This window comes from Molossus molossus, unplaced genomic scaffold (genome assembly GCF_014108415.1).
Source record: "Molossus molossus isolate mMolMol1 unplaced genomic scaffold, mMolMol1.p scaffold_m16_p_4, whole genome shotgun sequence".
NCBI lineage: Eukaryota > Metazoa > Chordata > Mammalia > Chiroptera > Molossidae > Molossus > Molossus molossus.
This window is the reverse complement of record NW_023425377.1, coordinates 93,576,402-93,590,618: the sequence shown is the minus strand read 5'-3', so window position 1 is coordinate 93,590,618 and position 14,217 is coordinate 93,576,402. Positions and strand designations below refer to the sequence as shown.

General features: G+C 34.6%; 1 protein-coding gene across 1 annotated transcript in view; it reads right to left on the bottom strand.

The window, feature by feature from the left end:
- The window catches only part of SPOCK3 (SPARC (osteonectin), cwcv and kazal like domains proteoglycan 3), a 342,954-nt gene that overhangs the window by 113,628 nt on the left and 215,109 nt on the right, over nt 1-14,217 (bottom strand). The window contains exon 6 of the mRNA XM_036282120.1: nt 8,956-9,079. Within this exon, the coding sequence (XP_036138013.1) occupies nt 8,956-9,079 (124 nt within the window). The remainder of the gene's footprint in view (nt 1-8,955; nt 9,080-14,217) is intronic.

The following is a 14,217-nucleotide window of genomic DNA, read 5'->3' as shown; positions in this document are numbered from 1 at the left end:
ATCATTGAAGATGAGTTTATATAGGAAAGGCGAACATAAAAAGGAAAAAGAGATAGCAGATGCGTTCGAGGTTAATAATTCATTAAATATTTTAAATAAACAACTATCCTAGGAAAAGCTTGCATACAAAGATATGTATGTAACCAATTCCAAATGTGTGTGTATACACACACACACACACACACACACACACACAATACTCAAAATCAGTTCATACTGATCTTTTCAGTTTCAATCCAATATCTCATTGACTTACTCTGAGCCAGGGAAGAGAGGGGAGGAGCCTTTTTTCCCCCTGTAACTCCATCAATTACTAAGAAGAGTACTGAAATTTCATCATGTATCAGTGAGATTTGACTATTTCTCTCTGTAGAAACTGCTTCATATATTTTGACATTATTTTATACATATAAATTTAGAATTATCTTAAATTTTTCAGGTGAATTAACATGTTAATCATCATGTAGTGATTCTCATCATCTTCTATGGTTTTTTACCTGAAAATCTAGTTTGACTGACATTAATATAGCTGTCCTATTTTGTTTTTATTTCTCTTATTTTTATCCTCACCCGAGGACATTCCTTCATTTATCTTCAGATAGAGTGGGAAGGAGAGAGGGGGAAGAGAGAGAGAGAAACGTTGATGTGAGAGAGACACATGGACCAGTTGCCACCCACACAACCCCAACTGGGGCCAGGGACAAACTGTAACCGAGGTACGTGGCTTTAGCAGGAACCGAACCCGGGCCTCTCTGGTTCATGGGCTGACGCTCTAACCGCTGAGCCAAACTGACCAGGGCTAGCTGTCCTATTTTGTAGTGCCCCTATGGGTCTCCTGTGTGTGTCTACATTATGGGAGCAGAGGCACTGGCAACTTTTTATTTTGCATTATCTATTCAAACTTGTAATTTTGTTTCCATATAAAATACCCCCTGCAAAGTGGAGATAATATCTCCTCTGGGGGAAAGGGTGGATTTATTTGCCTTCCAATAAAATAAAGATAATATCTCACCATGGATAGTCAGGCTTGTTTGCAGCCCATTATAAAATACCGAAATTTCCTTATATGTGACACAAACTCAAAGTGTGTGAAACATCCACCTGGGTCACTCTGCATTGTCCCTGTGGGTCTTGTGGGAAACAGTCAGTTCACACAAATATGAAAAGTATGCTACTTGTATCAAAAGTAATACATTTCCTTGTCTCCGACCCAGGAGTTTCTTGTTTTCTGCCAGAAACTGAGGCATCTTACAAGTCGGGTAAAAATCTCAGATCCTTCACTGTTCTTGACAGTTTAGGGCAATGAGAGTGGATGTTGATAGAGACAGGATTTTCTGGAAGTGAAGACACCAAGCTCCATAGACAAGACTAGAAGACATGAGAAGATTCCCCATGATACAGTAGTGGATACTGTCACCCCAGTCATAAGGCAAAGGCGATGAAAGGCTCACCCACTCATCTACCTGCTTTTCAAAACCTCAACCCTGAGCAGCAAGAGGTGGAATGGACTGAAACTATCCAAATAGTATTGGTTATGGTTCACTAGCCTCCAGGGAGCAGAGGAAGGGGTATTATCTTGATAATGAGGTAAAAGTATATTCCCAAATGAGACAGAGGCCATGTATATTCATCTAATGTACTGAAGGACTCTCCAGCATAGAGGAGAGATTGTACCTTTTATGACTGTGTTGAAAGCAGACACCAATGTTGCCACTGTGTCTACTTCTGTTGGGAAGTTGACACTGAATTCACCTGATGGGGTTCAAGTAGAATTTTCCACAAGGTCAGTATGAGCCAACGTGATCTTTCTTGTGGACCAATGCAATGTATGGTGTTGCTTTTACATCTGAATGTGTAGTAGGTACTGATGTGCCATATGTATGTATTTCGCTGTCTGATAAGTAACAGAAGGGAGACCCCTCATTGTGGAAGAGTCGAGTCACATGTTAAATTTTCCAGTGGGGAAACTTTTTTCCTGTTGCCTCCAGTAGGAGTTTATAATCTCTACTGTCTAAAGTTTTTTGTTTATACACATGATGTCTGTTGGTTGGAAAATCAGAAGGCTCTGTCTCAGTGACTCTGACTGCAGTATTATTACACATTTGCCAGCAGAAATAGCTGATAAATTCTGGACAAAATTTAGGAGCCTTCTCTTATGTAAAGTTTCTTAGGACTATCTGGATGGATTTACAATGCTCAGTCTCACCAACAGTGCAGGAAAACAGCTATCCCTTTGGTCACCATCACCAAAATGTAGTCCTAGCACTTAAGTGGATTCTTTGGATATAGGAAATAATATGTCCTTCCCTTCGACATTCTACTTGGTCCTTTATATGAGTTGAACCAACAGACTGATTTGGAAACCATCCAGCAAACTGCATCACGCTCCCTACGTTGGAGGTCCACAACCCCAAACAATCAATTTCACCTATAAGTCTCCCTTGATACCTTTTCAGAGCCTGCTGCTGCTATTCCAGTTCCATCAGCTGACTCTGGCCACATCCTTGTGTTCTTGGAAACTAATATGTGCCATACGTTTGACTTTGGGAATTATCTGTAGTTGGACAACAGTGAAACTTACATCATAAAATCTACTCAACAGTCGGTTGACAGACAAGATATTTAATGTCCCTGCCGTGTTCCTTATTGTCCACAAGCATCTAATATTTCAAGCACTGGCATGGTCTCTTTACAAATCTACTGAAGCCCTGGCAAGTTTAGCTCAGTGGTTAGAGGATTGACCCATGGACTGAAGGGTTGCAGGTTTGATACCAGGTGAAGGGCACATACCTAACTTGTAGATTCAATCCCTGGCCCCAGTTGGAGTCATGCAGGAGGCAAGCAATCAATGTGTCTCTCTCACATCAATGTTTCTGTCTCTCCCTCCCTCTATCCCTTCCAATGGAAAAATATCCTTAGGTAAGAATTAACTAACAAAATAAAATAAAATAAAATAAAATAAAATAAAATAAAATAAAATAAAATAAAATAAAATAAAATAAAATAAAATAAAATAAAAATCTACTGAAAAAAGATTTCAGTCTATCTCCTTCACCTTAGTATCACAGTTTAGTCACTGAGTCTATCTCTAGAAAGGTACCCTCTCAGCTGGTACCAAGGGAATTAGCAGGATGAAAGGTACCTATTTTAAACATTTTTCTTTCCTATCCCTAACAGTAATTGTAGGCTGGTCTGTTTGCTGTACTCTTCCAAGCGACAGCCTGTCTAAAGGGGGCTTGGGGACTCAAACTCAATTCGGGTTCAGCCAGCTAAGCTCGCTAATTGAAGTACCATGAAATCTTATCACACTGCTCAGAGTTTCTTGACAGTAGTCCACGTAGGCCAAAGTTGGGAACAGAATAAATTTCTCTAACGTTTACAGTTAGTTTGTTATATGAATCCTTTTATAGAAATGGCACATAGTTTTCATGTTTAAGCATTATTTTCTTATTTTTCCCTAAAAAAAATCATACATTGCTATACATTACTATGTCTTTACCTGTATGTGTGCATTTAAATACACTACTAATGAACTAGTAAATTATAAAACCCTAAATTGCTGGATATGTTATATTACATACATATCAAATATTCTGAGGAGAAAATAAATCCAGGATTAAAGAGAAAAAATAATTAGAATTTCTTTTTACTCAATTTTTTTTTAGAAAATAGTTAAACATTATGATAATTCAGAGAATATTTCTAATTTTTCAAATCCAACTGAAAAAAATCAAGTTTTACATTTGCTCGGTAATGCTATTTAACACACACATGTAATATTTACAGAAGAGAAGTGTATTAATTGTTTTTCCTGAATGAGTATGTTTCGGTGGACAATACACACCTGGAAGTTCTCTCTCAGTCACCTCTAGGGAAGTAACTAATGCCCACCGCATGCTGAGCACTTAAGGCTCATAAATAAAACTGTTATGTCTGTCAGAGGAAGTGTTATGCTTTCCACTGCTCCACTTTTTGGTCCCTAAAATCTGTTCAAATACATTAATATCATGACTATATCATTTTATTAAATATTACTTGATGTGATCAAATATTAGGGAAAACTAGAGGGCTGGGTTTCCATGAAACAATGTTCCTTGGCTTAGACTCAGCGAAGGTGAGCTAACTAAAAAAAGTTTGTATCTAAATAAATGTGTATAAAATGAAAGACTAGGAATACAGTTATATAAAAATTAAATAATATTCTGTCTGTTTGGCTGCTTTACATAATGACTTTTAGCTTCTTGTTTCATTTTAAATGGAAAATTTAGAAATTCACATTTTTTCCAATCACTGAAGAAAATAGAGTGTGTATTTTGTGCATCAATATGTGCCCAAGGGAGTAAAAAACAGGGAGTATTGGAAACCAAATCAATGTAAGGAGAGAAAAGCTTGTCTGACCATTGGAACGCTCCTCAAAAATGAGACCTTTATCTCACAGAACATGATATCTTTCTTATCAGGGACTTGCATATTGTGTAGAAGTTTGTCCTAGATGTCCTATTGAGTTCTTTTCAAATCTGAGTTTTTATGATAAAGTTAACTCATATTTCCTTTGATGCTCAGTGATTTAATAAGAGCTTATCACAATGATTCTGATACTATGCTGAAGTTGTAATCTTGATCAAGTTGGCATAGCCAAGCCCAAAGCAAAACCTAGCTTTTGTTGAAAAGTAGTTCAGATAGAAACAGTGCTCAAATATTTCTGACTGTTGATCTTCCAACATAAAATTATCTCAGCTCAGAAAAGTATTCAAAGGAAGGTAGACAGGACAATTAAACACCAACTACTAGTAGATGCAACACATCAAAATAATGATGTGTAAGAAATTTTCTATCTTTCAAAATGTAGATGTAACTACTAGAATTAGTAACTATTATGAAGAGAAAAACAACATGTCTCAAATATGGAAAAAAGTTAAAGAAAGATGAACAAATAATAGTACAATGTTGAAACTTAAAATGGAATTTTCTCAAATTGCGACCAAAGGTAAATGCTTTCCCTTTAATGCTAAACATATTGCTCTATTTTATATATTTTTTAAAACCTTCATATTTAAGATTTCAAAAGCAATAACTTGGAGAGGTATAAAAGTGCTTCTGGATCATGGAAACATGTAAAAATCACTTGGGGATCTTCTAAAATTTAGATTCACAGGGCCCCATCCCAGACCAACTAAAGTATGATCTCTGAAGCTACAGTTGAGAACTGCTCTATAAAATGGATAAGCTTTCTATTTGCCTTCCCTGAACACACACACACACACACACACACACACACACACACACACACAGAATTTCTTATAAACAATGTTCACTCCTAAGGAAGTCATCATTATTTAATTCAATTGCCAAGCACTCCATGACTACATATGATAGAAAAGTGTTCAAAATTACCCAATGTGTTGTCCCTAGGTAATTTACATTATGAATGCCCTGCTCAGATCTCAAACATGAATATTACTTATTGACTTCTTCTCAGCAAATATAGTAGACAATTTACACAAGTCAGTGACAAATATATCCATGGTCTCATATAGATGTTGCATCAGAGAACAATTCTTATTTCTTACTGGAGCTTGACAATACAATCAAAATAGACTCTGCCTGAAGTAAAGAAACAAATACCTTCATCTTTTGTGTCAATTTCAGGAATGATTACCTCTCAAATAACCTTGAACAGATTTACATTTTGATTTTTATGGCATTGCTGCATTTGAAGGAATTCAAAATAGATTGGTTCTTTTAAAAGGAAAGATCAAGTCAACTTCTTTAAAAAGTCAATCATTTTCCTTAACAGGAACAAAAAAGTCAGATAATGTTACAAAAATGTTTCTCATAAAAATCACAAAAGTCCCAATATTTTTTCAAGCCAGTTTATTTTTCCATAGTTCTTCAATGCTCCTTTGTCTGTTTGTGTACACATTTTTAAATACTCTTCTTAGGATTTCTAGACAAGCTGACATGGTCAGAGTTTAAACTCTAATAAAATAATTGTTAAAAACTGGTCACACTGTGTAGTAAGGTATAGTTTCCAAAATTAGTTCCTAGTAGGTCATTTGACTAAAGTCTTCATTTGGATACCTTCTGACAACTCTTTGCCTCAACCCATCCCCCAGCCCCTGGGCCCACTATACTTTGTAATGACCTTGCCTCCACTTAAGTTGTAGAGTGGAAATATAATTTACAATTTCTACTCACTAAATTGAGCTGAAGGTAATTAGGAAAGTTTGTGGGTCTAAAGTAGAACCTGTAGGAATATTCTTTATAGTAGTAAAAAAGAACAAAGACACCCGTATATCAATGCTGGGGTTCTAAAATACAGAACAATAATAAGACCTGGAGAGGACTGGGCTTCCTTCCTGGATGTGGGGTCCCACGCTCTGGACTAATAGTACCTGGCTTCTGACTAATCTTTATCATATAAGAATTACTTACCTGGAGGATTAGAAACTTTGAGCAAAGAGCTTCATAGATCACACCGAGTTAGGATTTGGAGCTCACCATTATTGTGAACTTGAATGTATACAAGCCCCCAAAAGCTGTTTATTTAAATTTGACCTGTCAGAGTTTGCTTAGTCTATTGACAAAGTTGAGTTAGCCAGATCCTGTGACCCACTCCCATCTTCTATTTTTGTCTCTTGTTAAGTAGATGTTAGGAAAATAGTAAAATGATCTTCTAAAGAAGACACGTGCCTCTATCGTCTTTGTTCATGATCCAGGACCTAAATAGCCTTGGGCATTACTCTACTTACAGGAGGAAAAAATAAGTAAAGTGCCTGAAATTTAAATCCAATAAATGTCTACAAAGTAAACTTCCAATAAACTCTAAAGAGGAGAGTTTAATAAAGTTCCTACTGGCTAAGATCTCTATTTAGTTTCCATTATTTTCTACAGCTTTGCCTCGCTGCTATCAGATCCAAAGTAAAAAATCACCAAGTTAAATTAGAAACAACAGAAAGAAGGATGGTGATGTGGGGTTATTCAAAATTCACATTCATTTTAACCATAGTCCTTATATATCTTTCTATGTAAATAAGGCATTTACTGAAAGTGATACATATGCAAAAATATTAAATTAATAATTCAGAATGGTTTTATTGACAATTTTAATAAGACCATATGATTTGTAACCTAGGCTTCACAGTGTGCCCAATATAAAGGAGAACAATGGGTAACTTCACGGAATTGGAAATATATGGGAATTAATCTCCTTGCGATGGGTGTATTTAGTCTCAAGTGGGAGTATGCCACTTGGGTTTCTCTAAAATCAAACAATGCTTCCCAGATGGTCTCAACAGATGGAAAATCTCTTGTGATTGTAACTCTGTATGCTTTGAAACTAAATTGATCATCTATGAAGAGAGCATCCTGAAGAGAGCCCCAAACAAGCAGGTGCTAGGCTAATGCCAGCCCTCCCCAGGGACCATGGCACTCTGGATATTACACACACAGCAGTATTGCCAGCACATATGTTTCTAATGTGGAGAAAGACATGCATCTGCCTCAGCTGAATGCCAGTAATAAACCCAATCTTTCTCCTCCTGATGAAACTTGTTCAATTATCAATGCTCGTCAAATAAAATTGGGATTAAAATGTGTTTCCCATGTAGCTCTACCTACCAGTTTGAATATTATAATATGTATCATTAGTTATAATTTAATAAATTAGTATAATGGTTTGCAACTAATTACCCTGTGGGTTGTGATCATATGAGATGGACTTTATCTCCAATGTGCTGATAATATGAATTTCCCAAGCTTGCAAAGAAAACTAACATTCACCAAGATCAAGGTCATATCGAAAAGACCAGCGACACACTCCCTTCTCTCCTAGCAATATCTATACCCCTATATACATCTTAAAACTTTAGCAAATAGGTATATGGGCAGCTTAATTAAGGATGCACAGTACTTGGCACCCAGTAAGTTCTATGGATACATTTATTGACTGAATTAATCTATCTTATCTTTGTAGTTCTCCTATCAAGAATAGCAACTATAAAACTCAAGTGGAAGTTGTAGGAAAATACTTACTAAGGAAAAGTATGGTTCATAAAGAGGTATTCACAGATCAAAATGTTCAAATAACCCCAAATGTTTGGAACTCAGTCTGCAGTAAACAAAGCCAGATAAGTGAGGTAACGTCACTTTACAGACTTCATGTATCCCATTTAATGTGAATGTTCATATAGTTCCTTAAAGATATATTAATACATTTAATTATAGGGTAAGGTCCCACTGGGAATACTACACAAATACCTTGTTAAAATATATTTTTAAAAACTTCACAAATATATCTATCCTCCAAATTTCAAATAAGAGGTTGTCAGTCTCTATTCATTTAGCACACTAAAAACCAAACAAACTCATCAATATCTTATTAGATATAGTTCTAAAAAACTCCAAAATATTTGAATAAAATAAGGAGGCAGATTAATGTAGAGGAGAGAACAGACACAATCAGAGAAGACATTACATCTTGTCTTCAATGTCAGCTAAATACATAAAATGTACTTTATCTTTCTAATCCTTAGTTTCTCATTTGCCAAAAAGATTTTTGGAGGCTTAAGTAAAGTAATATAGGAAATAACCTATGAGATAAAAGAAGTAATGCCATTGACAGATTGTAGCTCTATGGATATAATAATAATCATTGTTAATATTATTGTATGCATGGTAATATAATAATTCTGATCTCTTTCATAGTAGCAATTCAGGAAATGCTGAATTAATATGAGGGTTCAGAGTGTTCACAGACTCCGTATTTCCAAATTTAAAAACTCTTCAATAGGAGAAACAAACATACATTGAATCATATTTTACACCAATGAGATTACTCAAATAATTTTAAAAGTTAAAAAATATAATTTGGACGACCACACTGGAGAACTAATAGATGTAAGCACTTACAGATTTGACTTGTGTATTTGATATTAAATAACTAATTTTCATTACCTGTGAAGAGTAGGTATGACCATCCGAACCACAAACGGGGCTGGAAGAGACCACTGGGCACTGCCTGCAGGTGGGTAACACGGGGCCCCTCCATTGCTTATGGCCTACTTCCGAATCTTTCATACTGTTAAAAAAAATAACAACCAGATGTAATGCACTCATTTAAAAATCAAATAAATTTATGTTAACAACACGTTTCTCCACTGTCACTTCAAATCTTGAAGATAAATTAGAATCAGAAATTATTTTATCCTTTGCAACTCTATTAATCTCTACAGTATCCTTCATTATAATCTTTTATTTCATATGTCAAGGTTTCCCTATAATAAAATGAAAATAACCCAGCGGGTGTGACTCAGTGGATTGAACGTCGCCCCATGGACTGAGAGATCCCGGTAAAAATTCCTGGTCGGGGCACATGCCCGGGTCCCAGTGGGGACATGCAGGAGGCAGCCGATTGATGTTCTCTCTCACATCAATCTCTCTATATCTCTCTCTCCTTTCCTCTTTCTAAAAAAAAACAATAATAAATAAATAAAATGAGGATATGTCCCTTAAAAATATTCTGCTAATTACATATAGAATAGTTAGTTATATTACATCATATGAACTTTTGTTTTCATTTATAGTTTGAGATATTTTTGCAAGACCCAGAAACAGAAACAAGAATTGATCATCAATGAAGGACCCACATCTGGGACCCTCTAAAAGGCCACCCTCGTATCCCATCAGGAACAGTTTTAGAAAACAGACTCCTAATTCGTGGGGTGTCCCCAGTGTGTCTAAAGATAACAGCAGCTTAGTTAGAGAAATAAAGCAATCAAGCACTACACGTTTCCAACAATAACCAGTATTTAGAGAGTCAAATGAATAGGTTTAGTGATAGCCAATCCTCCCTTTATTGTGTAGAGATGCTTCAAAATAGATCCATTAAGCTTTGATCTAGAAGAACTTGGGAAAACCCATTCTCCTCTCTCCTGCACTTACATTTCCTCTTCCACTTTGATCAAGCTGCTCTATTGCTCTGCTTATGTGCACATTTTATATAGAAAGGGTAAAGGCCTGAGAAGGAGAATATTTAGAAGTACTCTAGTAAGTCAGTACTCGTTCTTATTCATTAAAATTGTTTATGGAGCATGATATGAGGTCTATTTCAGGATCAGAAAAGATGATTTACTAGAAACATATTTTTTTTTCTTTTCATGAATAAGGCAAACATACAAAAAGTGATCACAAAGACTATTATGAAATATAGTAAGAATCTTCATTATAGAAGTTCAAACTATGTACATCAAATTTTAATAAATGTAGGTGGGCATTGAGAAATGTTTATTATTCTCTGTTTCCTTTCCTCCCTGCCTCCCATTGCTTGTCTCTCTGAAGAGATTTTCATGAAGCCTATCATAATTCCAAATGCATTTTCTTCATTTCAGTTTTGCAATTTCTGCCAAAAGACCATTTTAAAACCTTGCCTTGCCACAGAGTTCATCTCCTAAGAGATACAAGGGAATACATGCTGTTACTCGTTAATTACTTGGTACAAAATTCTAATGGAAAATAAAACAATGACTGGAAAATCTAAAACATTATTCTATATCACTTCAAGACATAACTTACAGAAATGGAGGAGAGAGAAATAAAAAATAAAATATTCTACTTGCATTTTTTCTTTCACTTTGTGTAATCAAAATGAGGCATAACATTGTGCACATTATTTGTTTTTCAGATATATCAGGAGAAATTATCACCAAGTTCAGGTTTCTAATCAATAAGAAGTACTTTATCAGAACAGGATGTTTATATATACCTACAAATATACATTATGATATATATTATATATACATACACTATATCCCACTACTCAAGGCACTAATTAGTTTCATACTAATATACCTATAATTATGTTTCTAATAGCTAGAAAATTAAGCTAATAAAGATTAATTTATACTATTGCTATTTCATTTTTTATTGTTGTTAATCGTCACTCAAAGATATTTTCCCATTGACAGAGTGAAAGGGAGGTAGGGGGAGAGAAGGAGAGACAGAAAGAGAAAGAAAGAGAGAAACATCAATGTGAAAGAGACACATCAATCAGTTGTCTCATGCAGGACCCCAACCAGGGCTGGGGATCAAACCTGCAACCCAGATACATGCCGCACCTGTGACCCTTTGGTCCGTGGGCCAATGCTCTAATCTCTGAGCTAAACTGGCCAGGGCATGTGGCCAGGACTTATTTTGATACAGTTGAGTCATATCATTTTCTTGTTCCCTGTGCTATCCTCTTGTGTTCCTGACTAATCTTTCACGCTGGTCTTCGGAATGAGCCTCCAGCATCAGTCACACACAAAGGCACATCAATCTCTTATTCTTCTAATAACTACAATGTTGATTACAGCTATATTTATTTAATCAACTATGATACTTAGTTTTACGTTTAGTTAATCATGTTGTGCAATTAAAAAATATAATTTGAACATGATTTCCATGTTTTAGGATTTACATTGTTTTTGAAAAGAGCATAAATGATGTTACCAAAATGGTTAGCAGAGAAAAATCTCATCCCAATTTGACTTAAGTTTCATATGAGATCATGTCATTAATCAGTCTTGGCAAGTCAGTAAGCTCCCTCAGTCTTGATTTCTTCATTTATAGAATGCTAAGCTTCATCAGTATGGGTTATTTGATCCTGAGCATTCCATGAGTCCATAAATCCTTAATAAAACTGCTTATATAAAGGCACTCAACAAAAATTAGAAGCACAGACAGTATAAATTGGCCATATGTTAAAATTTTAGAACTTGATTTAGTGTTACCAAGTGAACCAAATATATCATTATGGATGGAGTGAAGGATGATGCTGAATGGGGCAAGAGATTACTAGGGATGCTGAATTTGCAAAACTCAGCTATCTAAAGGTAGCAAATGAAAGATATAGAGGGAGCCCTGTCTTGTGATCACTAATAAAATTTAAAAAATAAAACAAGATTGTGTTTAAAGAGGCATGGTTTCCACAAAAGTATATCTAAGAATCAAATAATACTTCTATTAAAATACCAAGGAACCCTGTCAATAAATAATAAAAATAAATGTTTCATATTACACATTTCTCTAAAACCATGCAGTTCCTGGATCTGACATCACACATTATAAACTTTCATTCTTTAGGCCATAAATATGCAAACCAAATGAAGTGCAAATTTATTTCTTATGTATTTATATTCCAAGGGAACCATCAGTATCTAAGTTTTAATTTTCTAGGTGTGTTTGCTTTCTCTATGCACCTATATTAACATAATATATAATGAACGGATTTGATTGTAATCTGCTAAAACAGCATTCAAGTGAACAGAAATATTCTGTGACTATGTCAACTAAGGGTATCTTGATGCATTTCTTGTCTGCACAATACACCTAACATTTTAATTTCTTTAGGCAGTTTTTATTTTTTCTTTAGTTCTACCTAAGCATGGAGGAATTCTTCTTTAAGACACAACTGCCAAGGCATGATATCTTCCCCACAGGCCATAACTCTTCAAGAAACAAGGCCATCCCTACTTTCTCATCATGGGCTTTAGAAAAAAAATGGTATGAGCAAGGTGCAGTAAATTAAGTTTTAGGGGAAAAAAATTATAGGCAACTTAGAAAGCCTTATATAGAATGTATTAAAACTATAGTGAGCACTATTTGCTTTCTATGATTTCTGTACTTTTTTATGATAGTAATTCAAGCAATGAAACAAAACAGCATAAGCTATCAATTAATTTTAAGTAAAAGACATACTCAAAAAATAAAAAGTAAACCTTAATTCATGCTAGAAAACATTATTAAATATATAAAAATAAATTGGCACAGCTTATTCTGCAATATGAAGAGAAAATCTACTTGCTCCGTATATTTCATAAAAAACAAAGATGTGCCAAAAGAGCCCACATGTAGACATCTTTTAAAATAAAGTGATAGAAAATAATAAAATAAAATACAGCAATAGGAGTGATTAATAAAATGTATCTTTGAAAACTATTTCTGAAATAAATTAACAAGTGAAAAACAGCAGCTTCAGATTTTATTTAAAGAAAGACTCACCACCAACAATAAGTGTTGTCTAGAGAATATATCTGGCGAATTAAAACTGAAATATATATAGTACAGTAAATAATATAACACTGTATATGGGAATTCTGATTTAGGAAATTAGTACAGAGGTCAATTCATTAATATGTTGACAGGTGTATCTCACATGTGATATGAGCATATGAATATGATTGCTAAGTATACATCCTATATTAAAAATAAAAATTAGGAAATCATTTTTTCAATTATTATTGTTCATAGATAAAGCAAGCTTTCAACCGTTAACTTAATATTACTTTAACCTTAAACAGTTCTATAATGTCAACACTGAGCAAAGTATGAACTAAGATTTGAGTTCACAAGAATGTATGCTTCTTAAAGGTCAAGGAGATTCTATATTTGGAAAAATGTATTCTCATTTTAAAAATAACAGTGACAGATATGCAGCTTAAAAGGGAAAATATATTCTACCTAAAAGAAAATGAAAATGAAACATCGCAACTTTTACCAAAAGACATAGAAAAAGATTGTTTGATTATTCAAAATATATTTTATATGTAAAAATATATTTTTGTTATGAAAAATTCTTTTGTTTTTCTAAACAGAAGGAACAAGTTTAACTACTGCTCAATAAATAGACTTAAATGCATTATCAGAAGCATTTGACAATTAAAGGCCACATTTTATTTAAAAAAAACGATCACTAAAGGTCATCCAAAACTCAGGGAAGGAAAATGCTTTTCCTCCATGTGTTGTCTTCACCAAAGTCATCATTACTGGCCTCCTCCTTGCTTACTGTGTCATGGGAAAAACAAAGTTATAGAAATTAGAAAGGAGAAAGAAACTACCATGCTTTGCTTGAGTCATATATAGAGACTGAGAGAAAAGATAAAGAATACAAAATCTTGCCCGGCCGGTGCAGCTCAATGGTTGAGTGTTGACCCATGCACCAAGAGGTTGTTGGTTCAATTCCTGGTTAGGGCACATGCCCAGGTTGTAGGCCCAGTCCCCAGTGGGGGGTGTGCAGGAGGCAGCCAATCAATATTCTCTCTCGTTGATGTTTCTCTCTCTCTCTCCTTCTTCCTTCCTTTCTCTCTAAAATCTATAAAGGAAAAAAACAAAAAACAAAATCTTCTCTATCCATTAGCTTTAACAGTATTTCTGATATTAACTAATAAAATTTAGAAGTCT